General features: G+C 43.6%; 1 protein-coding gene across 3 annotated transcripts in view; it reads right to left on the minus strand.

Annotated features, from left to right (window-relative positions):
- Positions 1-24,846, minus strand: part of LDAH (lipid droplet associated hydrolase) — a 110,785-nt gene that overhangs the window by 7,687 nt on the left and 78,252 nt on the right. For all 3 annotated transcript variants that reach the window (XM_066235194.1, XM_066235193.1, XM_066235192.1), the window contains one exon: positions 11,102-11,184. In XM_066235194.1, coding sequence (XP_066091291.1) covers positions 11,102-11,184 — 83 coding nt within the window. The remainder of the gene's footprint in view (positions 1-11,101; positions 11,185-24,846) is intronic.

Consider the following 24,846-nt stretch of genomic DNA (forward strand, 5'->3'; position numbering starts at 1 on the left):
CCCTACAGATTGTTAGTCACAGGCAACAGATCTGAAGAGGCCTCTGCATCTGTAACCCTAAACAGGAAGCGAAAAAGTAGGGGGTGTATGGAAGTGGTGGGGGGTGCGGAGGCCAGGTGAAGTGGAGAGGCAGAGCGAGAGGGAGAGGGAGAGGGAAGGAGGAAGGAAAGAAAGAAGGAAAGAAAATAAATAACTGGACACCAAGCATAGTGGTTAAGAACATATGCTATTATTATATCAATATGTAAAAACGAATCACAGCAAATAGCAATAAGCCCATGAAAACAGAGTAATGTGCCAGGCTCTGTGCTAAGTAAGCTCTGTGCTCACTGAATCCTTATAACAACATTTGGGAAAGGTATTTTATATAAAAGGAAACTGAGGCTTAGCGAGACTAACTCACTGATGTTTAAACAATTAGTGAGCTCTAAAGCTGGGTTATAAATCCAGATACAACATTCCTAATAAGTACAATTAACAATGAACTGACCAATGTCCTTGACAGACAGATCTGAAGAGTGGGAGGTCTTAAATTGGATACGAAAACTGAGTGTGACAACCCCTGGCATAAACCCAATCACCTTTACCTCAAGTCTTAAGTCTACGCGTTCCTGGGCACTGCCTGGCATGGGGGTGATAACTGCTGTGAAAATAAATACTGGAGATGCTAATCAAGAACCTCAGGCTATCAGCAGGGTGTTTAAATTCGGAGGTTTATAAGAAAATTAGTTATTTCCCCTAGGTATTTCCCTTGGGCACCTGCTTCGATGTGCATGAGAATGATAAAAGCACACATGTTGAGATGGAAATTACTCTGTGCACCCACCCTGTTGTCATGCTAGCTAATCCATTCTTCTACCAAACACAGAATTTAATTTTCTTAGTTCTCGACTTTGATTTCCCAGGACTGCCTCTGCTGATACACCTGTGTTCTCTGAAGCAAGGTGGGATTATGGTTACTATAGTCTCTCTGCTCGCAGACGTCATTTTCCTTTAACTCCTCAGGATGCCCGCAAGGAGACATGTCCCTGCAAATTGCTAAAATGTCCCTGCCACCTGACAGAATCTACATTTGTCATTTCTCATGTTCTATTTTCTGTTTCTTTTTACTTTTTGCTGCTGAAACTGACAGAGTCACCAAAAACTCCCATCTGGTACTGGCTAAGTCGCTGAAATTCAGAAGTAAGACAGTCTTACCCTGGAGAAGCTCCCAGAGTAGGAAAAACATAGGCATGCACCAACTGGCCCTTAAACACAGTGGGCAGAGAGAGGAATGAACAAAGCATAGGAGCCTAAAGCAGGAAAACCTGCATTCTACCTTGAGAGAATCAACAAAGCTTTGTTAGGATACACTGTGAGTTGCTCGCTTTTAAGCATTAATAAGACAATTTATTGTAAGAACAAAAGAAATATTAGGAAGCATCTTGTTACCCAAGCTTATAAATTTGATTTCACTAATAACTAATAAAAATCACTTTTAATGATATATCAACATCTTAAAATATTAAACATGGAAAAGCCATACACAAAACTCTTCATTTAGGGATATATACCTATATATAGTGGTACCTTGAGATACGAACAGACCAACATACAATTTTTTTTTTTTTTTTTTTTTTTTTTTTTTTTTTTTTTTTTTAAGATACGAGCTGCGACTTGGTCCGTATTTTTGTTTGAGATGCGAGTCATGATTCGGGAAGCTGCCGCTAGTTGGCACGTTGGCGCATGGGTCCAGTATCGCCAGTTTGATATACGAGTTGACTGACTTATGAGCTTGGTTATAGAACGAATTAAATTCATATCTCAAGGTGCCACTGTAGAGATACATAGTGATAATGATATATATATATATATATATATATATATATATATATATATATATAGTCCAGCCATATAAAAGGAAGTGCTACAACATAGATGGACCTTGGGGCATTATGCTAAGTGAAATAAGTCAGAATGAGAAAGAAAAATAAATGCTCTATGATCTCTTACTTGTGGAATCTTAAAAAGGAGCAAACTCATTGAAACAGAACAGATTTGTGGTTGCCAGAGGCAGGGGGTGGGAGTGGGAGGATTAGGTGAAGGGGGTCAAAAGGTACAAACTTCCATTTGTAAGAGTAAGTCTGGAGAAGGTAACCTACAGCATAGTGGTTATTCTTACATCTGAAAGTTGTTAAGAAAGTAGACCTTAGAAGTTCTCATCACAAGAATGTGTAACTTACATGAGGTGATGGGAGTTAACTAAATTTATGTGGTGATCATTTCACAATATATACACATATCAATCATTATGTTGTACACCTTAAACTAATACAATGTTGTATGTCAATTATGTCTCAATTAAACTAGAAAAACACCCCTCTTCTCTGAATTACTTCTCTCTTCAACAATCCAGTAGGACTACAGGCATCACAGGAGTTGCCTGAAATTGTTGTCTAATAAAAGTTTTTCATCGTCTTAAAATTTTATTTATTTATTTACTTTTTCTTTTGTTAACTTTATGGATAAACTGAATTTTAGAAGCTCCTCAGAACTTAGTTCACCATTGTAGCCAAGTTTGGGATGAACCAGTTCCCAGTAGGTAAGCAAACGGAACTTGACTCCTTGCAGTGATCTCTGGGCATCTTGCTCCAGGATGCAGTGCGGTCCGGAGCGCAGTGGTAAGTGGTGTTCTGGGCATGCTCAGAGTGAAGGCATTTCCAGAGAACCTGCGTATTTCATTACAGTAAAAAGGTGTGAAACTGCTCGAGTCATCACGTAAATACAGGTGGCACGGTGAGTACACAGTGAGAGCCTGGGCCCTGAGCCACAGCCACTGGAACTGGAATCTTGTTCTCCCAGCCACACACACTGTTACCTTCGACCAGTTACTTGGCCTCTCTGGGCCTGTTTTCTCCTCTGTAAAGTGGGGCAGGAAGTAGCTGCCTGTGGGCTGGTGGTGCGCACCAGAAAACCAAGCACATCGACCAGGACACACAGAGAGCACTCTGAAAGGGCAGGCGCTATTACTACGGTGCTGGCGGAGCCGACAAAGGGGCGGCAGCTGGACTGTGCAACTGTGGGCGAGACCTGCCCACATTCTTCCCCACGCTGGGAGCTGTGCCCCGCTCAGAGGCATACACAGCCACATAACCTTAAACTAGGTTTTGAGAAAATATATTTTCTTCTGATATAGTTGCTTTTGATGTAACTCAGTCTCAGAAACTAAAGTATTAAACATTTTTAAGTTTAAAGTAGTCTACTATGTACATTACCTCTCTCTCTCTCTGTCACATACATTGAATTCCCCTGAAATGACAGTGGCGAGAGCCACTGGATGGAAGAGAAGCCATCAACAATGCACAGCGAAGCACACCCCATCTCAAGCCCCCACTCTCACGCGGGTCTCAGCGGGTCCTCACCAACTTCTACTCATAGGTAGACCTGGCGCCTGAGCTGCAGTGCCATTGGGGGATCTTGGTCGCCACATCTTCCAAAACGAAGGGAGGCCCACACACCGAGCCTGTGACTTCCCGTCCCGGCAGAGCCCATAAGACGAGCCCCCGGGTTCCCTACGCAGCAGAGACACGGCCCCCCGCTTCCCTGGGTGCTGTGGGGTGTCTTCTGTTAGCATTTGGTGGAGTCAGAACTCCCTGGGTGCTCAACGGACAGGCTTCCCAGCTAAAGCTGTGTGCCGATTTCTGTCAGTGCCCCGATCTGTCACCCCGTATAGCAGCAAATGGCCTGCCGGCACTGAGAAGGTAACAGCCAGCAAGGGTGGCGATGCTCAGGAAGGCGCTACATTTCTCTCTGCCTAACTGCAGAGCCAAGAAAGATTATGTAATGCTTGCTTTCTCCATGTTTTCTTTCCTTCTCTGAAAGAACTCCCACTAGACCAGGATTTCTTTTTTTTAAATTCAAGAAGCAAAAGGTCTGGCATAAAGCAGCCAGGTGCTTACCAAGGAGTTAAATTAGCACTCACACAGGCAGGCCTCCTATCTCCCGGTTTGAGTTCCCTGCCCTGCCTTTGTTTCCCTGTTTTCAGCCCCTCCCAGCTTCCCCAGGCTCAGGGTGCAGGCGGGGAGATGCTCCAGGGCGCCCCTCAGTGGGGAGAGCTGGAACAGGCTGGACCACAGCAGGGCCTCTGCCTCTCCCCTCCCCCAGTCCACACTCACGCTCGGACCCTGCAACCTTAAAGGGAACCTGCTTTGTAACATAGCGCTCCTCCCGGTACTTGAAACTCTCGTCCTTTAGGGCAGTGGTCCCCAACCCCCGGGCCTCAGACTGGTACCGGTCCGTGGGCCATTTGGTACCGGTTTGCAGAGAAAGAATAAATAACTTACATTATTTCCGTTTTATTTATATTTGTCTGAATGATGATTTATTTTTAAAAAAATGACCAGATTCCCTCTGTTGCATCCATCTAAGACTCACTCTTGACACTTGTCTCCGTCACGTGATACATTTATCTGTCCCACCCTAAAGGCCGGTCCGTGAACATATTTTTTGACATTAAACCGGTCTGTGGCCCAAAAAAGGTTGGGGACCACTGCTTTAGGGAACAGTGTAACAGCAGTCACACGGCTGTCAAGTTTGCTGCCGTCTTTCTGAACAGCCATTTGTAGGAACATAAGAATTGCTAAAGAAAGGAAGTCAGTTTAGAAAATTCATTTTCCAATTTACCTTGTTTCCTTTCTTTTTATCCCAAACTGGCCCAATTACCATTCTTAAGAGAATGAGAATTAAAATCCCCAAAAGATTAAAAAAACTGGCTGAGGACGGAGGTGGAAGCACAGCCCTTATGACCACGAGGCCCTGGTCCATCGCTCAGTGGGCTGTGAGAATCGGCACCCCATGGAGGAGGAGCGGGTCTGAGCAGTTATGGCCGGGGTTGCTTTTCTGTGGCTGGAACAACTGTGCCCCAAAAGGCCAGCAAAGTGGGGCCCTCTTTCTGCGTGACTCAAGGGTTAAGGGACAGTATCCACTAGCTCCCAGACGGAAGTCCCCGGGCTGTCTAGTGACCAGCTTTGTGTCTCTCACTTGGGACCACAGAGAGAAGCCGCACGAACACAGCCACGTCCTCTGGGGAGGAGCAGAGGAGGGGCACTGGCAGTGGATCTACCCCCCCCCCCCCCCGTGTTTCTCTTCCTCTAGGTGTTTGTCTCGGGAGAGTGGAGGGACAGAAGGCTCTTGCTTAGTGAAGGCAGAGAAACCCCAGGAGCAGCTCATCTGAATGCTCTGCCCTGGGGCACGGGACCCACGACCTGGCAAAGATGAGGTGCGGCTCTGTTCCCTCAGCACCCCCCCTTAGGCATCTCACGGGGCAGCGGCTGCGACCCAGGGGCAGGGGCACTCCTGGGTCTGCTGGCTACCCAGTCAGCATCATCAAAACCCTGCACTACAGAATGCCAATCTGGGAAGGGACACGTGAGGGAAGAAAAGTCAGCCAACAATCTTTCTAAATACTCAGAGGCACATCTAGGATATAATTAATAATAATAATTTTAATTGAATGCTTAGTACATACCTTACATTCCTGCACAGGATTTATATGAATTACAGCATTATATTTTTGGAACAACTGTATGAGAATAGATACCATTAGTAAACCATTTTATTGACGAAAAGAAGAGGCAGAGTCAGGTCAAGTAACTTAACCGAGATGATATAAGCAAGCAGGTGGCAGAGATGGATTTGGAAGCTCAGGCTGTGACTCTAAAGACTTTGTTCCCCAGTACCCCCTTCCCTCAATCACACTCCACTAGAGAACTCAAGGGGAGGCTAGCACAAGGGTCCACAGTGAAGCTCTCAAGGTCAAAACGACTGAAATAAAAACAAACCTAATTCCAGGATGACTATGATGTTTGGTACAGGCTTCAGGTTAAAGAGGCAGAACTAACAGCATCGGTTCAGACCGAGGCCCGGCGGAAAGCAGTCCTGGTGAGCCAGTCCACGGAGCACTTCTGACGCTCCACTGAGCGGGACCTGCGCATGTCTGAAGGATCTGCATGCCCGAGTCTACAAACCCTGCCTGAGGTCTGTCCCAAAGACGACAAGCACCTCTGGGCTCAGGTGGGCTGAGCAGGATGGGGAGAGAGCCACAGCAGAAGCCATTCTGTTCCTGGGGACACCCTTTCCGGAGCCACTCTGTCACCCTGGCCAGGCCCTCTGGGGGTAGGGGCAGTACCCTCTGCAGGCAACCCCTCCAGTGCTGCCTACCTGTGTCACAGAGCTGTCTCCTGTGTCCTGGGGACACCCTTTCCGGAGCCACTCTGTCGCCCTGGCCGGGCCCTCTGGTGGTGGGGCAGTGCCCCTCTGGGGGCAACCCCTCCAGTGCTGCCTACCTGTGTCACAGAGCTGTCTCCTGTGTCCTGGGGAACCCTTTCCGGAGCCACTCTGTCACCCTGGCCAGGCCCTCTGGGGTAGGGGCAGTGCCCCTCTGCGGGCAACCCCTCCAGTGCTGCCTACCTGTGTCACAGAGCTGTCTCCTGTGTCCTGGGGAACCCTTTCCGGAGCCACTCTGTCGCCCTGGCCGGGCCCTCTGGGGTAGGGGCAGTACCCTCTGCAGGCAACCCCTCCAGTGCTGCCCACCAGTGTCACAGAGCTGTCTCCTGTGTCCTGGGGACACCCTTTCCGGAGCCACTCTGTCGCCCTGGCCGGGCCCTCTGGGGGTGGGGGCAGTACCCTCTGCAGGCAACCCCTCCAGTGCTGCCCACCTGTGTCACAGAGCTGTCTCCTGTGTCCTGGCTGGGAAGCATCTCAGAGCCTGTGGGCTGAGAGTGAGGCTCAGACTTGGTCTGGCAGTAGCACACACCAGCTGTTTCCATAAGCCTAGGCCAAAGATGGTCACAGCCGTTTAGAGTTTCCCTCCTAAGTGAGTTTTAAATGAAAACTTCAAGTTTCTAAATCAAACACAAACTCACTTTCCTATGAATGAGACACACATCCCTGCAGCTCGGAGCAATGACAGACAGAGCCAGGGATGCTGACCTCCTACTGGCCTCAGACAGGCCAGGTGCCTCATAAAGCAGAGCACACCCCAGGGGCTCCCAGAGGGGTTGGGACTGGGGTGGCAAAACGCTCATGTGACTCTCTTACTCCGGCTTCTCTGTCCTGCTCTCATTCCCGCCCCTCCCCCTCCACTTCCGTCTTACTCACTAGTCCTCTCCTTCTCTCCACCTTCAGGCTGTGTCCCCACAATCGGTCTCTAGATCCTTCTCTCCTTGTGACACACATGTCCTTAGGTCGCTGTACCCATGCTCGGGCTTCAGATGTACCCTTGTCTCTCCCAAGTCCAGGCCGGCCCAGGCCGCTCTCCCAACGTCACATCCACACGTCCAGCGGCCTGCCAGACCTGTGTCCACCTGGGTGGCCCACAGGGGTCTCAAACACAAGTGCCCAAAAGACCACTTTCTCAATCATCTCCCACAACTCACTCCTCCTTCCATAGTCCCCATCTTGTCACCGTTCTAATACAGAGAAACGGCCCCTGACTCCTCCTCACCATTCTCATACCTTATTAGTACAAAGTGCCTTTGCGTCTGCAGGTCTATGGGTCCATGCCAGTCAATGGTCAGATGTAGTGGCGTGTGTGTGTTGTGTGTTGTGTGTGTGTGTGTGTGTGTGTGGTAATGTAAACTTGGATGGAAAAAAGATTACATTTTTATTTTTGCTAATCTCTATAATTTAGTATTTCATTCAATTATGAATACTGGTAACAAATCACAGTGATATTAGTAATTCCATATTTTATTCATCACCTATAAAATTATGGAAATTTTCAAATGACAGTAAACTTGTAGGTATCAAAAAATAACTTATGCTCAATCACCACAAATTTACAATAGTAATTCTGATTGCTATTTTATCTAATTATTTAATGTGTTAATAAAGATGTACATATTATATATTACAAATTTGTTTTTAAGATATTTTGATAATTATATCTTTTTTGTAATCTCATACATTTATTTTCTGCACTCAAAAACATTATTCAGAGAAGGGTCCGTGCACGAGAGCCAAAGAGACCCACAGCGCAACAAAGGCTGAGCGTCCCCGCCCACTCACCCAGGGTACAGGGCACATGTACTGACTATGCACCAGGCATCACGCATTGTGCTAGGCCCTAGGGATACTGACAGGAGAGAAACCCAGCGCCTCACCTCAAGGTGGGAGAGAGCAGAAGCTGACATTTACATACTGTATAGTGAATGCAACATTATAATGACATAGGGAGCCATGGAAACCAAGGGGAGAGGCATCTAACCAAAACCAGAGACTGGGGAAGGCCTCCTGGGGATGGCAATGGAGCCAGGTTGTAAAGGACGGCAGGACGGCAGGATGTAGTCAGGTGAAGAAAGAACACAACCACAACGCCACAGGCCATGAGTCTACTCTTCTGGAAACAGCTAGGGGTCTGAAATATTTGCTCCAAGAAAAGGAATTAACTTATGCAGTGGTGAAGCACTGCAAATAAATGCAGCTTGATGCTGTGCATATAGTCTCTAGACCTAGGAGGGAGAGAGGGAGAGAGGGAGGGAGAGAGAGAAGGAGAGAAGGAGGGAGGGAAGGAGGAAGAGAGGGAGGGAGGGAGGGAGAGAGGGAGGGAGGGAGGGAGGGAGGGAAGAAGGAAGAAAAGAAGGGAGGGAAGGAGGGAGGAAAGAACAGCCCAGTATATTTTTCAGAGTCAAAAAGGCCAATTTTCCAGATTAAAAAGTTTTCTTCAGGTGGACAATGAAAATCCAGAGGTAGAAATTTGAATTTAGAACCAAAACCTATGGATGATGGTCTGATAGTTTTGTAGAGGGGTGGATTCAAAGGCCACCACATGATACAGTAGAGACTATTTGTAGACTAACTTCCTGTGGCTTCTTGACTGAATGGCACAAAGAAGACATATTCTTCAGAATTGTCTTGAATGTTGAATAACTGATATACTGAGTGATTTTTGCAACAAAGCGTACAGCTCAGAAAAGTATTCACACTGGGCAGTCCTGGATAGGTATGAAGTTTCTGAATGCCCACATCTGGACTGAAATGGGGCAGTATCCCTGACTGGAACATCTACAATAGGGATTTATCTACTCTTAGGAAGTGGCTTTCAAGTTTGACTCATTATCAGGTGGTTTGGAAGGGGGGAGACCACGCCCACTATCTCCCTAGAACTATGTGCCCTTTTGAGTTTCTTTATTTTCTCAAGCAGATGGGACGTGTGTTGATTCAACTCCCCCCAATATTAAATTACAGCATGTTTCCTCTTTTGTTCATTACAGAAACAAAAAGTTCCTGCCTCTGTACCTCGTTTCCCTTAGGAGCTGGAATTGCATTATTCTAGTGGGGAGCACAGACTTTGCCGGTATAAAGGATAATCAAGTAATTGCAAGTATTTTGCCCCATTACACTAAACAATGGCCTGCTTTTCCATATTTCACCAGTACATTTAATGCTGTCCGAAAAACAAAACAAAGCCATTCCCCGTAGTCAGAAAAGTTTATTCCTCCAACTGAGTGTTAATATTAACCTTGAAACGTCTGCCATCTACCATTCTAGCCCCATGCTTCCCCCATAAAAGCTGCAGCAAACGTACAGCCCTGACACAGTTACCACGAGCAGGCCTCTGTCTGGGAATGATTACGCCTGCATATGGATTTAACTTAGGACGGGAATAAGTTAGCACCTTCCTCTGACCTCTCTCTGAGCACAACATCCAAACAGAATCCAGGAATGATGAGTATTTTACAGCAGCTGGCTCCCACAGGTGGTAGGGCGGGCTTGGACACACCAGGGTCTAGTCAGTCAGCAAGTGTGAGTTTTGGAAGTGAGTATCTGCCAGTCTTATTATTAACTGGGAGTTGAGTTGTTTTTATGAACTTCCAGCCTTGAGAACTTAAATGCATTTTTGAAACAAATTCAGTTATAATTTAACTGAAAAATAAAATACTGTTTTTCTTGTATTTTTCACATCTTTCAATGACTGAAAACAAACAAACCAGAAAGCCCTGGAGAAAGAGTCCTTCTAAGGCCCCAACCTCCCCCATGCAGCTTGTGAGAGCTTCCTTCTGGGTCCAAAATTTTCACCTGTAGCCAACTGCTGTTTGGGAAAGACAGTGACCACTATGGCCAGAGACAAACACAAACTGGCATTTTCAGAGTTCTCTCTGGATGATGCTAGTACAGGGCAATACTAGTGAATTAACCCTGTAGGTCAGTTTAAGTCAAACAACTCCAAGTTGAGGAAGAGATTCCAAGCGCAGCAGATTTTACTTGTGGCTGCAGGTTCCTTCAGGAGGCCCATCACATCGCTCCCAGCAGATGCCACAGTGCAGCACCAACCACAAAGCTCTAAATCAGCACAGTCCAGCAGAAAGATAGAGGTGCACACGTAATTTAAAGATTTCTAGTAGCTTTATCAAAAGACGTATAAAGAAATGGATGAAATGACTTTTAATAATATACTTGACTTAACCCAACATATCTTAAGATATTATCATTTCAACATGTAATCACTATACAAATATTAATGAAATATTTTACTTTTTTGGTACTACGTTTCTGAAACCCCAAGCACTGCACATTGACCATACATTTCAAATTAAACTATAGCCACAAATAACCATTCAGTTTCTGAGACTGGTGCTTCCAAATGTTTGTTTAAGATTTTGCCATTTGCAGCAACTCACGAGGCTAAATTTTTCAATCTTTGTCTTTTTACACTGCTTGTATAGAAAACTGGTCTTGATGTCGGCTGGACATTCCTACTCTAATACATTGGAGAACAGAAAAGACAGGCTCGCTGAGTCACTGGGTTGCAGTAATGTTAGTTCTTTTCCAATGTTTTACTTACATTTTAATAGAACTTATTTATTCTATAAATATCATTGAGAATCTTCTCAGTACACAAGGCCCTAGAGAGAGTATGGATTCCAAAAATTAACCCAGCAAAGACAGGTGGTAAAGTATATTTAATTACCTACTTTCTATGCAACATTCAAAGATAGCATTGATTTTAACTAGAAGTAGAACTCTACCTGAGGTCCTACAGATTCTAACCAAGTCCAGCCTTTTTATTGTCAGTAACTATTTCTGCCCATCTACTTAAGTCCATGCAGCACTATGTAATTACCTTAGATAAATGTTCCTTTATGATTTCATTGTCTCGCTTCACCACCTGCATCATTTCTTGGGCTCCAAGGTAGGCAGCATTAACTACATTAAAAAAAAAAAAAGCCGAACACTTAGAATAGACAGGACAAACACAACTGTCAAATTAATTGCAGTAAATTCCTGTCCCCCCCTTTTCCTTTGGCAAGTGCTATCTGATGTGAGATGGTGAGGCCCAGACAGGCACATGAGTCAGGCAAGGGCACTGTCTCTGGAAACAGGATCACGTGTGATAGCAGAGCCTCTGCTCACCCTCACCTGGCTCTCTCAACAGCAGTGTTTGGCAGTATGATGGCCTAATGCCAGACACCACGGCAGATGACATGTGTAATTGTATCTGATCAACGTGCTTTTATGACTTAAGGATTAGAATCACACGTTGTTGCAGATAAATCTTTAGAAGCACAAACTTTTACAGATCTCTGACAAAGGTAGCATTTCAGAAGAGCAGAAAACAGGGGTCTGCGATGGGCAGAATTCCAAGATGACACAAGTATCCCTTGCCCTTTCATAATCCCCTTCCTGTTGAGTGTGGGTGGGACCTGTGACTATGATGACATATTGCTCCCAGACCAAGTTATGTTATATAATGAAGATGACTTTAAGGAAGATGATCCTGGTGGGCCTAACCTAATCACACAAGTCCTCCACAATCTGAGTTTTCTCCGGCTGGTGGCAGAAGGGGAAGTCAGAGATTCAAAGCACGAAAGTATTAAATGCACCACTGCTGGAGTGAGGATGAAGCTCGTGCAGTAAGGGCCTGAGGTGACCTCTAGGACTGAGACAGAACCCTCACTGACAGCCGGAAAGAAAACGGGGGCCTTGGGCATAAAGCCATGTGACCTGGGTTTTGCCAACAACCCGAATGAGCTAAGTGGACTTTTGGACCTGCAAGGGCATCAGCGAGGCTCCTGAGATCTGGGCAATGGTGATTCGTGAGCCAGGTAGGAGCTACATGGGAGGCTTGCTTTGTGCTCACTTTTGGGGGCAAATACTTATGTTTTCAGCACTTTTCTGCAGTGTCATTGTTGAATTAGAAAAAGTTTATAAGTTCAAACAGCTAGTAAAAGGAATCACATTTTTAAAAGTAGAGTTTTCATCAAGGAAGGTATCTCTACCACCTTTATTTCTACTCTTTTCCCCCCAATAATTTCTTACCTGAGTATACTGTTCAAAGATAAAGGTCTGCAGGGTACGCACGGCCTTCCAGTGACTGCCTAAGAGAAGTCACCTTTTTCATTCCTCAGACATGCTCATAACACAACACAGTGATCAGAAATAAATAATACCACATAGAACTGTAATTTCCTGAGGAGAAAACATGTTTCTCTTGACAATGACTGGCACCCGCATTCCTGGAAGCCCAGCAGAGTTCAGGGCTTCAAGCACCCCAGTGGAGGAAATATCAAGTAGCCGGAATAATGGAAACAAAAACACGAAAGGGAATGATTCAGAAGAATCATAATTGTTCACTTCTGTTTCATCACCAATCTAAATGCAGCTGCTAAAAAAAGAAAAACCACTGAAGAGTCTAACATTTGCTTTTATTCACTCCTATCATCTTCTGCGATACGTGTAATGTTCAAATATTACTACAGAGCTTCAACTCATGGTCAAGTGGCTCACGGCTTGAAATAGTATGGGCTGAGTATGGGCTAAGGCTGGAGATCAAAAGGACATTCTTCTCACAGGTCAAATGGTATCACTGAATTCTCCAAGGACACAACATCTACAAAAGAAGCCTGCCTTTTGTTTAGCATCATTGCTTTTTTTTTTTTTTTTTTTTTTTTACACAGAGAGAGTTAGAGAATGGGATAGATAGGGACAGACAAACAGGAACGGAGAGAGATGAGAAGCATCAATCATCAGTTTTTCGTTGTGACAGCTTAGTTGTTCATTGATTGCTTTCTCATATGTGCCTTGACCGTGGGCCTTCAGCAGACCAAGTAACCCCTTGCTCGAGCCAGCGACCTTGGGTCCAAGCTGGTGAGTGTTGCTCAAACCAGATGAGCCCGTGCTCAAGCTGGCGACCTCGGGGTCTCGAACCTGGGTCCTCTGCATCCCAGTCTGACGTTCTATCCGCTGTGCCACTGCCTGGTCAGGCATTGTTGCCTATCTTGATGTCATTTTGTCTCTCTGAAAAGAATCTCAAGTCATCTTTAAGTCCAATTTCACTTATCCCCCTCCTTACTTTTCTGGGTAGAACTGACCTCTCCTTTCTTGGTGCCACTCGGGTCCTGTATCTGTGTTCATGACAGCCCTTGCTGTCATATAGTGAAATTCTCCACATTTGTCATCCCGACTGTGCTGGAAACGACTTAGGGCAGGGGCTGTATTTCATTTACTATTCCTTGCAGTGCTCATCCAAGTGCTGGGTTCATGGCAGGTCGCAGTCAAGGTTGTTAAAGGAAACATCTGGGAAGGGACTGAGCGAGGTGGGAGCTGGGCAGGTTGGTGTTTCTCAGGGAGTAAGGGGTCTTTGAAAGTGATGCTAGAGCTGCCATCACTGGAGGCCAGAACCCAAGGCTGAGGCACACGTAAGCCGAGCTGGCAGGGTACTGGTACAAAATGGGGACAAATCATTGTAGGCAAGGGGGAGAGTCTGAGAACTCCCGTTAAGACTGGCTGCAAACTAGGCCGCAGAACCCACTGGTCAGCGCAGCAAGAGAAAATGCCAAGGGAACTGAATGCACAATTAATGATAAACTAGGAGGTATTGGAGAGATGTATGAAGTACATCTAGAACTTGGGGGTGGGAAGCCAGGTTTCCTGCGTTTTGGTGGGATGCAGATTCCCCAGCGGAATGCCCCAACTGTTCTGTTTTGCCACCATGTTGGGGAGACAGCTGCTGGCGCTGAAGCAAAGGGAATGGCTGGAGATGGGTGTAGTTTATCTGGGTGGATTTCAAAGGTAGGAAATCAACCACATGTGGGTGTGCACACTGTGGCATAAAATGTGATATTCTGACCAAATCATTACTTGTAGTCACTTTGATTAAAAATAAAATGGCTGACAGGTTCTATATGTCCAAAGTATATTCCATGATGTTCACTAAGAAAAATCAATCTCTTTTAAAAATGTTCATTACAAGATTTGTTGGATTAGAAAAAGGGTTTGGTGTATTCCCCTTCATGATGGGAGGATGGCTGGGGAGACTGGCTATTAGTAAGCACACTCATAGATGTCAAACAGTGAAGAGTTTTATTTTAAATTCTCTTTACAATAAAAGCGTGCTAGCAATCACCATGGGAACTGAGATGGGCTCTATCTAGCATTTGGGTGCATCGAGACACACTTCAAAACGGGTCTGTCATAAAGTCCCTATATAGCTTAGGCTGAGGTGGTCTCTCTGGGGTGTTCTGGCTGTCACGGATTTTAGTTATGGTGGGGAGAAGATAGAAGTTCGCTGTCTCAGTTACTGGTTAACTAGTATGGATGGATTTACCTAGCTAAGTGTGTGATGGGTGGGGTATGCTATAATCAAGTCCATGGAAGATGAGTCCCAGGACCAGCTCGAAGTGGGGAGGTAGTAGGTACTATGTATCTACCCAAGAGCCAGTAAGAACAATAAAAAACAACTATATTTTTCTACTAGAGACATGGGAAAGTCAAAACATAGGCTTCACATCCCTTACAGCTAGGGATGTTGCATAGTTCTGGCTAATGATTTATTGGCAGAAGTTTCTGGAGGATTTCTCTTTCTAAGTAAGCCAAAGCCTCATCAGAATAAGCTGTCTGTTCCCCCACCCCCAGCCCCTGCCCCTCTGTGTCCTTCATCGGCCTGAATGTCAGACGTGAGGCCTAGGGGGCATAAGTCATGTGATCAGGAGATGGAAAAAACATGGAAATAAAGGTCTACGTGCAAAGGACAAGAGTGAAAATATAGAAAGAACCCACATCCTGATGGCACCATTGAGATGTTATTTAACTCGAGACTACCTTCCTATAGATCCCTGGTTCATGAGAAAAATAAGTTCCTGTTTAGGCCACTGTAATATACAGTAGTTTTCTATTATCTATAGCTAAAGTCAATCCTAGCTATTTAAAGCAAGTAAAGATGAGACCTTTGAATTTCCTGGGTGCGTCTGGTCACAGCACAGGGGCGGATGCTGTCTTGAACCTCCTATCAGATTCTGGTGCTTGATGAGGGGAGCAGGGTGGCACCCTGCTGTATCCGTCTGAGAGGAGGCTGAGGAGGGAGCTGACCGGGAAGGAGCCTTTCCAGGGATCGTCCCTCCTAGCACATCTTCTGACTGGTCATGAGGCTGGCAAGACGTTGCTGGATGTAGGGGAGTTGGGGACATACAAGCCAAGCAGGGCTGCATGGTAACAAATTCTTGGGTTTGAGGACTGTGAAACCGGATGGTCATGGAGACACGAATATCCCACACTCCAGCAGAGCTCCACCCAGACTGGTGTCTGAGAGGCGTAAACCAGGAGAGCTCGTCAGAAGATGAAGCAGAACAGGACATGCTCAGAAACCCAGATGAAGTCTTCTACAAGGAGAGTTCTTTGGTGCTCTTTATTTTTTTCCAGATTGTTTTCCACCTTTCCCTAATGGTGCCAAATGTGGCTTTTAGCAATTTGAAAACCAGACTTAAAAATGTAATTCTCGCATTCCAAAATTTCTGCAGAACTTAAGAGGAATGTTTATTGTTCATACAATGTATTAGTGTTTCTCCAAAAGTCAAGAATTTGGTTATTATAACCATCCATTTAGTCTGCAAATAGATAATCTTTTCTATGGGACAAGGAGTTCACCAAAGAGAAAAACACTTTCAAAGTGTATGATTTTTAAAAGTAATACAATTTTTTAGAGTGTTGAATAATTTAAATATAAATGTAAAATTTTCCTTAGGGGGAAAAATAGTAAAACCTCAAGTCATTTAATTCTAAAACAAAGATGATATTCTAGTACCTTATCTAATCACATTTTGCCCTAAATCCTAATACTGACCACATGCACACACAAAAATCTTTTCCTTCATTGCAGAATTTTAAGCTAAACTTCCATGAAATGTGAAAGTTACAGTTGGCTTTCCTACACAGATTTTCCTAAGCTACACACATAAATGACAGAATAGGTATCATGGGAGTCTAGTTTTGTCTTTTATTAAAAAGATTACTCTGGGATTGAGTTAGACATTCTGAGAAGAAATCTGTGATTCTTTAGTGAAGCTATGTGTCAGCTCATTGAATAGTCCAGTTCCTTTCATATCACTGTACATGTTTTCAAAAGTTATTTCCATATTGATTAAGGAAAGAAAAGATATGAAAGTTTCCTTTACAAGAATGTATGCAACAGAGTAACGTAACCTGCCAGGAATGCCCTTTGTCTCTGTACTGTTTTTCTAGTTAGGTAACTGAAAGGAATTAAAACATCAGTTTGGCCTAACTAATGACAAGACCCTAGAATATTTTTTAAAGTTAATTATCTTGACCTGTGATACTGCTAAGCTAAAATATATTTGCTTTTAGCTTTGATCAGAAAATCCAATTTAGCTGTCTCAGTGAAAAACATTTCTCATGAAACAGAAGAACATCTATTCTAAAGAAAATACATAGCAGCAATCATTCCAGAATTAAAATTAAAGAAAAAAACTCCCATATATTTTCTTTAAAAAGAACATTTAAAACAATCTAGTTACACAAGTTGAACGGATGGACACTGTGGTCAAGTTTCTGAAGTATGCTAATTGCATGAGGGCCACTTTTCTCTGAATGCTGGATACCAGCCTGGTGAAGAAGGCAAAGGCACAGACCCTCGGCCTGCAGAAAGGGGCATGCCATCTTTGCCAAAGGGTAACAGTGTCGGAAATACCTGAATATGTTGGTTCCTTAAATTTTTCAGACCTTACAAAAACAGTAACAAAATAAAAATAATGTATAAACTAAAAATATTTTGGTTCCTTGAATTTTTCAGACTTTACTACAACAACAACAATTTAAGAAAATATGTGTATAAACTAAAGGATACAGAAAATCAGTTTCTATCTAGACAGGGTAGGATTTATTATCCACTACTTGGACTGGCAAACTTCCTCCGTTTGTTTCCGTGAGATTTCTAGTGAAGCACAGACATGACATAATGTGCAAACATCGCAGGCCTAAAAGTCAGGCTGGCATGTTAAAGGTCATTGTCCGGATGACAGGCCTCAGAGAAGCGGGTCTGCAGGGGGACGTCCAGAAGGCACAGTGAGAATGACCACTGAGGACCATCTCGGACCTAGTATCCCTTTCTCCTGACAACCCCTCTTAGTGCCATCTACAACCTTGCCACCAACTCAAGTGGCTCGTGTGCATTCTGATTACCTTCCTCATTGATGGGAGATATGCTTTGGAAGAGTCCGCCAATTACATGCAAGGGCCAGTGTCTTATTACCATTGTTCTCTCTCAATGGACCTATTCTATATGTAGTAAGCCAGTTAATAGGAATCTTTTAAGGGATGGCCAGAACAGGCCTGGGTAAAGGTGGCTTCTGTGGTAGCTGTTGCAGGAGAAGGCAAGGGTGGCACAGGATTCAAGGGGGACAGGTGGGAAGAAGCTGGCTAGAGTGATTGAGATGCTTGGTAAAGGATCATCTGAGAGTCACTACTAGGAGACTGAACCCAGAACCCGAAGAAGACTGGGCCTGACCAGGTGGTGGTACATTGGATAGAGTGTCGGACTACGACGCAGAGGACCCAGGTTCAAAACCCTGAGTTGCTGGCTTGAGCTTGGGCTCACCAGCTTGAGTGTGGGGTTGCTGCCTTGAGTGCGGGATCATAGACATGACCCCATGGTTGCTGGCTTGAGCCCAGGGTCACTCTGCTGTAGCCCCTTGATCAAGGCACATGTGAGAAAGCAAGCAATGAACAACTAAGGTGCCGATTGATGGTTCTCATCTCTCTCCCTTCCTCTCTGCGCCTATCTGTCCCTCTCTCTGTCTCTGAGACACACACACACACACACACACACACACACACACACACACACACACACCTACCCCCCAGTATTGTTGCCTACTTTCCCTTTACCCAAGGTTATAGATGCCGAGTGGCTAATGGGAAAAACCTCCAGAGAACACATCAGAAGGCCAGATCTAGAATGAAGACAAAAAAAAATAATCTGAGAAGAGATGTTAAAAACAGGAGGGCTGTGCTCCAAACACTGGTTTGCAAGTTGGTTGTTAGGGACAGAGATGAAGCAATGCGGCTGAGTGTTCGGTCTGGCTCACAGAGTCTGTTTTGCACATAGCATGTCTCTACTATGGCTGTGTGGGAAAGGAATCTCAGAGTTCTCCAAGCAACAGTGTATATAGCTGGAAGGCTCTGGGCAACCATGGAGAAGAACATGTCCTGCGTCCAAACTGTCTTCCACCTTGATGCCTGCGGTTGGGCTCTGGAAGATGCAGCATGAGGTCAGTCACTGCAGCTGAAATGAAGATTCCTTTCCCTCAAGTGCTGCTTACAAACACTATTTCTTTAAGAGGGGTACATAATTCTGATATAGAAAAACTGGAAAATACCTTTAAGAATTACCTGTTTTAATTAAAAACATAAACACTGATTATTTGCCATATGTAATATATTATATTCAGCCCCTCTGTATCCTTGGGTTTTGTATCTGCAGATTCAACTAGCCTTGGAGTGAAAATGTTTTTTAAAAAATTACAGAAAGCTGCAAAAAGCAAACTTGAATTTGTCATGTGCTGAACAGTGTGCAGACTCCACTCAAATAAAGTGAGGTGTAGGCACTTTACTCTGCTGTAGCCTATATGCAAATACTACACCATTTTCTTTGCCTTTTTTTAATTTGGATTTTCCTGAAGTGATTAGTGGGGAGGCAGAGAGACAGACTCCCGCATGCGCCAGACCGGGATCCATTGGGCATACCCACTAGGGGGAGATGCTCTGCCCATCTAGGGCGTTCCTTTGTTCCAACTGGAGCCATTCTAGCGCCTGAGGCAAAGGCCATGGAACATCTTCAGCACCCAGGCTAACTTTGCTCCAATGGAGCCTTGGCTGAGGAAGGGGAAGAGAGAAATAGAGAGGAAGGACAGGAGAAGGGTGGAGAAACAGATGGGCACTTCTGTGTGCCCTGGCTGGGAATCAAACCCAGGACTTCCACACACCAGGCTGATGCTCTACCACTGAGCCAGCCGGCCAGGGACTCTTTTTTCTGTTTTTAAAATTAAATTTACTGGTGTGATAGTTAATAAGATTATTTAGGTTTCAAGTGCAGATTTCCCTACTACATGATCTGTATATGCGTTGTATGTCCACGATTTTACATAAAGTGGATCTGTGGATTTTGGTATTGACAAGGGGTCCTAGAACCAATTCCTATGGATACTGAAAGGTAACTATTTATAGGTCATTAAAAACACTCTATGTCCTATGTCCTGATTTGGGTTTAGGAAATATTTCCAATGAGGCATAAGGAAAGTACAGATAGTTGCCTACCTAATGCCTATCAGAAACCCAGATGTTTTGGACAGTGTTCTATAAGTGTCTACTAAATCCTATTGTTTGATACTATTATTGAATTCCTCTGTATCTTTGTTAATTTTATGCCTTGTTCTATCAATTGCTGAGAGAGGTGTTAAGTATCCAACAATAATTGTAGATTTGTTTATTCTTCCAGTTCTGTCCATTTTTGCTTCATATATTTTGTAGCAATCTTGTTTGGTACATACACATTTAGGACTGCTATATCTTCTTGATAGATTGAAACTTTTGTTACTATTTTACAATGTCCCTCTCTGTCTCTTATACTTTTCTTGGCTCTGAAGTCTACTATCTGATATAGGTTTCCCCTGCTATCTGAAAGTAGAGCATTCCTATGAAACCTTTCCTAAGGCAAATGACATAAAATGAGAAGTAACTTCTGTTTTCCAAAAGTCTTTGTTACATCACTTTGCTTTTATGAAAGACCAATATTAGTATGGTAACTTTTCTTTTTCTTTTTTTTGTATTTCTCTGAAGCTGGAAACAGGGAGAGACAGAGAGACTCCCGCATGCGCCCGACCGGGATCCACCCGGCACGCCCACCAGGGGGCGATGCTCTGCCCCTCTGGGGTGTCGCTCTGTCGCAACCAGAGCCACTCTAGCGCCTGGGGCAGAGGCCAAAGAGCCATCCCCAGCGCCCGGGCCATCTTTGCTCCAATGGAGCCTCGGCTGTGGGAGGGGAAGAGAGAGACAGAGAGGAAGGAGAGGGGGAGGGATGGAGAATCAGATGGGCGCCTCTCCTGTGTGTCCTGGCCGGGAATCGAACCCAGGACTTCTGCACGCCAGGCAGACGCTCTACCACTGAGCCAACTGGCCAGGGCCTGTATGGTAACTTTCTTAAGAGTAAAAATCCTCTTTGGATTTCTTCTGGTTAGGAAAAGCTGGTAACAATGTACGTATTTTGTAAAAGTGCACTAGTGTAATTCAAATTTTTGAAAAGAGGGGCATACCTGAAATAACAGTCATTTCTGGTTCCTTTTTTTTTTTGTATTTTTCTGAAGTTGGAAACGGGGAGGCAGTCAGACAGACTCCCGTATGCGCCCGACCGGGATCCACCCGGCACGCCCACCAGGGGGTGATGCTCTGCCCCACCGGGGTGTCGCTCTGTCGCAACCAGAGCCACTCTAGCGCCTGGGGCAGAGGCCTAGGAGCCATCCCCAGCGCCCGGGCAAACTTTGCTCCAATGGAACCTTGGCTGCGGGAGGGGAAGAGAGAGACAGAGAGGAAGGAGAGGGGGAGGGGTGAAGAATCAGATGGGTGCTTCTCCTGTGTGCCCTGGCCGGGAATCGAACCCAGGACTACTGCATGCCAGGCCAACGCTCTACCACTGAGCCAACCGGCCAGGGCTTCTGGTTCCTTTTGATCAATCTTTGCATGATATATATTTTCCCATGCTTTTGCTTTCAATCTACATATATAATTTTATTTAAACTGGATTTTCTGAAGACAGTAGTTATGTTTTTTAATCCACTCTGCTACTCTGTCTTTTAATTGGTATATTTAAGCCATTTACATTTAATGTAATTACTGGTATGTTAGAGCTTGAATGCTATTTCATGGTTTTCTGGGGGTTTTTTTCTTTGTGTTATTTCTTTTGTCTTCCTATGTGTTACTGAATATGGTTTAGAATTCTATTTTTATTCACTTGTGGTTTCAGGTATGTCTTTGTATAAATTTTAAAGTGGTTCTAGGCATTATATTTTATATGTATAAAACATCTATTGGGAATGATGTCTTACTAGTTCAAGTGAAATGTAGAAACCTTACTTCCCTTTTTGTTCCTTTACCCTCCCCTATTTATAATATAATTTTCTTAAATACTTCTATATCATTTAGAACCACATCAATGTTATAATTTTTGCTTCAACTGTTAAACATAATTTAGAAATCTCAAGAAGAAAAATGTAATTCTTCACCTTTCTTTCTGCTGTTTTTTCCTTTCTTATTGTTACAAGATTCCTTCTTTTATCATTTCCTTTTTTATTTAGAGAACTTTCTGCAGCAATTCTTTTATGATACAGCTGATGACTACAGATTCCTTTAGCTTTCCTTTATTGAAGAATGTTTTAATTTCTTTTTCCCTGAAGGATACTTTTGCTGGATATATACTTCTGTATTGACAGTTCTTTCATTTTTGTATTTGAAATATGTGTCCTTTCTTTTGGCCTCTACAGATTCTGCTCATCAGCTGTCACTCAAATAAAATTTTCTCTACAATTAATGTATCATTTCTCTCTGGCTGCTTTCAAGATATTTTCTTTGTTTTAGCTTTCAAAAGTTTGGTTATGATGTGTTGTGGTGTGGTTTTCTTTGGGTTTTTCCGTGTTTGGAGTCATCTAGCTTCTAGAATCTGTAGGTTTATGTCTTTTGCCAAATTTGGAAAGTTTCTATTTATATTGTTCTATCCTTATGTTTAATGTTTCTTTCCTCTGTCCCCTCTACTTTACAGATGAGTCTATCCATTTTTAATTTTTAAAATTATTTATTTTTTACTTCAGTTAATGTATTAATATTTTTCAGTTCTAAAATTTCCATTCAGTTTTCCTTTAAATCTCTTTCTGGACACTTTCTATCTTTTTTTTTTTTCTTCTCATTAGTTTCAAGCATAATTACTCATTGAAGTACTTTTTACAATGGCTGCTTTAAAATCTTTGTCAGATAATTCTAATATTTCTGTCATTTTGGTGTTGGCATCTATTGTCTTTATGGACATTTTGAGTATAATGCTATGACACTCCTAATCTTATTTAAACTTTCTGTTTCAGCTTTTTTTTTTTTTCCCCTGACACTTCTCCAGCAGGGAAAGTGGGAAGAGGGGAGTGCTGCCTCTTGCTTCTAGGTCAGGTAAAAATCTAAGTGTTCCATTTGGTCTGTTGACACCCAAGGGATGGAGGTGCTCCTCATTGTTGCTCAGCAGTGTAGGAATCCCGACTCCCTGCTAGAGTTCCTCTGTTACCATTCTGGCTGGGAGGGGTAGGAGTGTCTTGCTACTTCCCACATGACCCCCATTGTATCACAGGGGTGGCAGTGGCCCCACTACTGCTCGGCAGTGGTGAAAGTCCTGATACTCCACTCAGTTTCTTACAGACACCACCCTAGTGAGGAAAGAGAGAGATGCCTCAATACTGTTTAGTGGGGGGTTTAATCCAGGCTCCAGTCTTCCCACTTGGCCTTTGTTGGCATGGGTGAAAATAAGGCTACAGTTTTTACTATGGTGCTTGGCTAGATTAGAGCAGTTATCTAAAAGTCTCTCTTAGAAAGGCTGCCATTTTCCTGGTCCTCTGGCTGTTTTGAGGGCTTTTATTGGGTCTGTACCCATTGGTATTTCTGGGTTCTGGTTCCAAATCTAGATTACATGTGGTAAAAAGAAAATGCAGAGAACTCTCCATTGGGTTGTTCCTGGGTTTCAGGGTCCATATAGTCTGTTTTCTTCTCTACCTTTTAGAGTCTTCCTATGTTTGTTTTATATATAATATGCAGGGTTTTCAGTACTTAGTATGAGAAACAGGGAAAAGTACATTTAGTCTATCTTCTTGGAAGCAGAAATCCTTGGAGAAAAATGGAGACCCTAACTGGAGAGTGCTTTTTAAAAGCCTTTCTAGAGAGTAAAAAAAAAAAACATCAAAAAAGAAAAAAAAAAAAGCCTGACCAGGTGGTGGCACAGTGGATAGAGCATCGGACTGGGACGCAGAAGGACCCAGGTTCGAGACCCCGAGATCTCCAGCTTGAGCGTGGGCTCATCTGGCTTGAGCAAAAAGCTCACCAGCTTGGACCCAAGGTCGCTGGCTCCAGCAAGGTGTTACTTGGTCTGCTGAAGGCCCGCGGTCAAGGCACATATGAGAAAGCAATCAATGAACAACTAAGAAGTCACAACGCGCAACGAAAAACTGATGATTGATGCTTCTCATATCTCTCCGTTCCTGTCTGTCCCTGTCTATCTCTGCCTCTGTAAAAAAAAAAAAAAAAAAAAAAGTAAAGGGAAATGAGTTATTCAAGTATAAATAGAGCGACCATATATGTTTGCCAGAATTTCAAGTGATTTCTGTTTGGTTTCAAATAATTTCCATAGGGATATTGGCCCTTTGAGATCTAGTCTACTCTTGATCACCAATGACCCAGAACCAGAGAGGGGAAAGGACTAAACTGAGGCCACAATGTGAGACTAGGGCAAAACCAAGCAAGAGTTGAGAGTTTCTGACTTGCAGTCAGCGCCATTTCCACTTACTAGGCTACCTCTTTCTTTACTACAACACGAAGGAAAGATGAAAGCTTGGACCTAGAAGGTTTTTAAGGGGTATCTCCAACTTCAATTTTTGGTGATTTTTACGACTGTACCAAACCATGCATCCCATTTCCCCATCTTAGCTTCCCTCCACTGCTGTGTTGAGACTATAATAAAGAATAGGGATTGGGCAGAGCAGGAGGGAAAGAAACCCGATAAATACAGAAAATGTATTACATTTCTATTGTGATGACCTCACATATAATATGTAGCTTGTACAATGGTAAAGACAGGGCTGTAACTTGTTTCTGGGTTCACTATACACATGATCTTGTGGCACTCCTACTGCAGGTGAGCATGGTCAGTTTTTTCAGGAGTCCTGCCTTTATGATTAACTAGGGTAAAAAGATAATACCAGAGCTGGGGCAGCAGCTATGATAAAAGGAGGCTTAGCATAGTGGCTAAGTTTGAAAACTACCCATTAGTTCTATAACTCTGGGCAAGTATTTATTTTTCTATTATGTAGAGAAACATAACTTTTCTGTACCTTAGTATCTTCACCAGTAAAATGGGTATGGTTACAATAACTAAATCTCATTCGTTCTGAGAAAAACAGGTAAAACCTTAGAATGGTTTTATTAGCTGCTCCTGCAATTGCTGTTATATCAATCATTGGAGGCCTTTTATAATAAAATACTAGACAATTTGCATATGTTATATTTAATCCTAGAATAATCTTTTGAAGTGTGGGATATTATTATCTCTTTTAGATGAAGAAAGTAGGATTATTTTATTAGAAATATCACTTATAAATACAGTATAAATTAGTATTAACTAAAAAGATAGGTTACATTTAAAAACAATGTTTAAAGCCAAAAGTAAAGTAGCAAAAACATTCCTTGGTCATTTAGAAAATGTAATCAGCAAAGCAGTTATATTATTATGACTACTATTTATTACTTTTAAAATTCAACCCCCTCTAAAAACATTTAAGG

This window comes from Saccopteryx bilineata, chromosome 6, assembly GCF_036850765.1.
Source record: "Saccopteryx bilineata isolate mSacBil1 chromosome 6, mSacBil1_pri_phased_curated, whole genome shotgun sequence".
In the NCBI taxonomy this organism is placed as follows: domain Eukaryota; kingdom Metazoa; phylum Chordata; class Mammalia; order Chiroptera; family Emballonuridae; genus Saccopteryx; species Saccopteryx bilineata.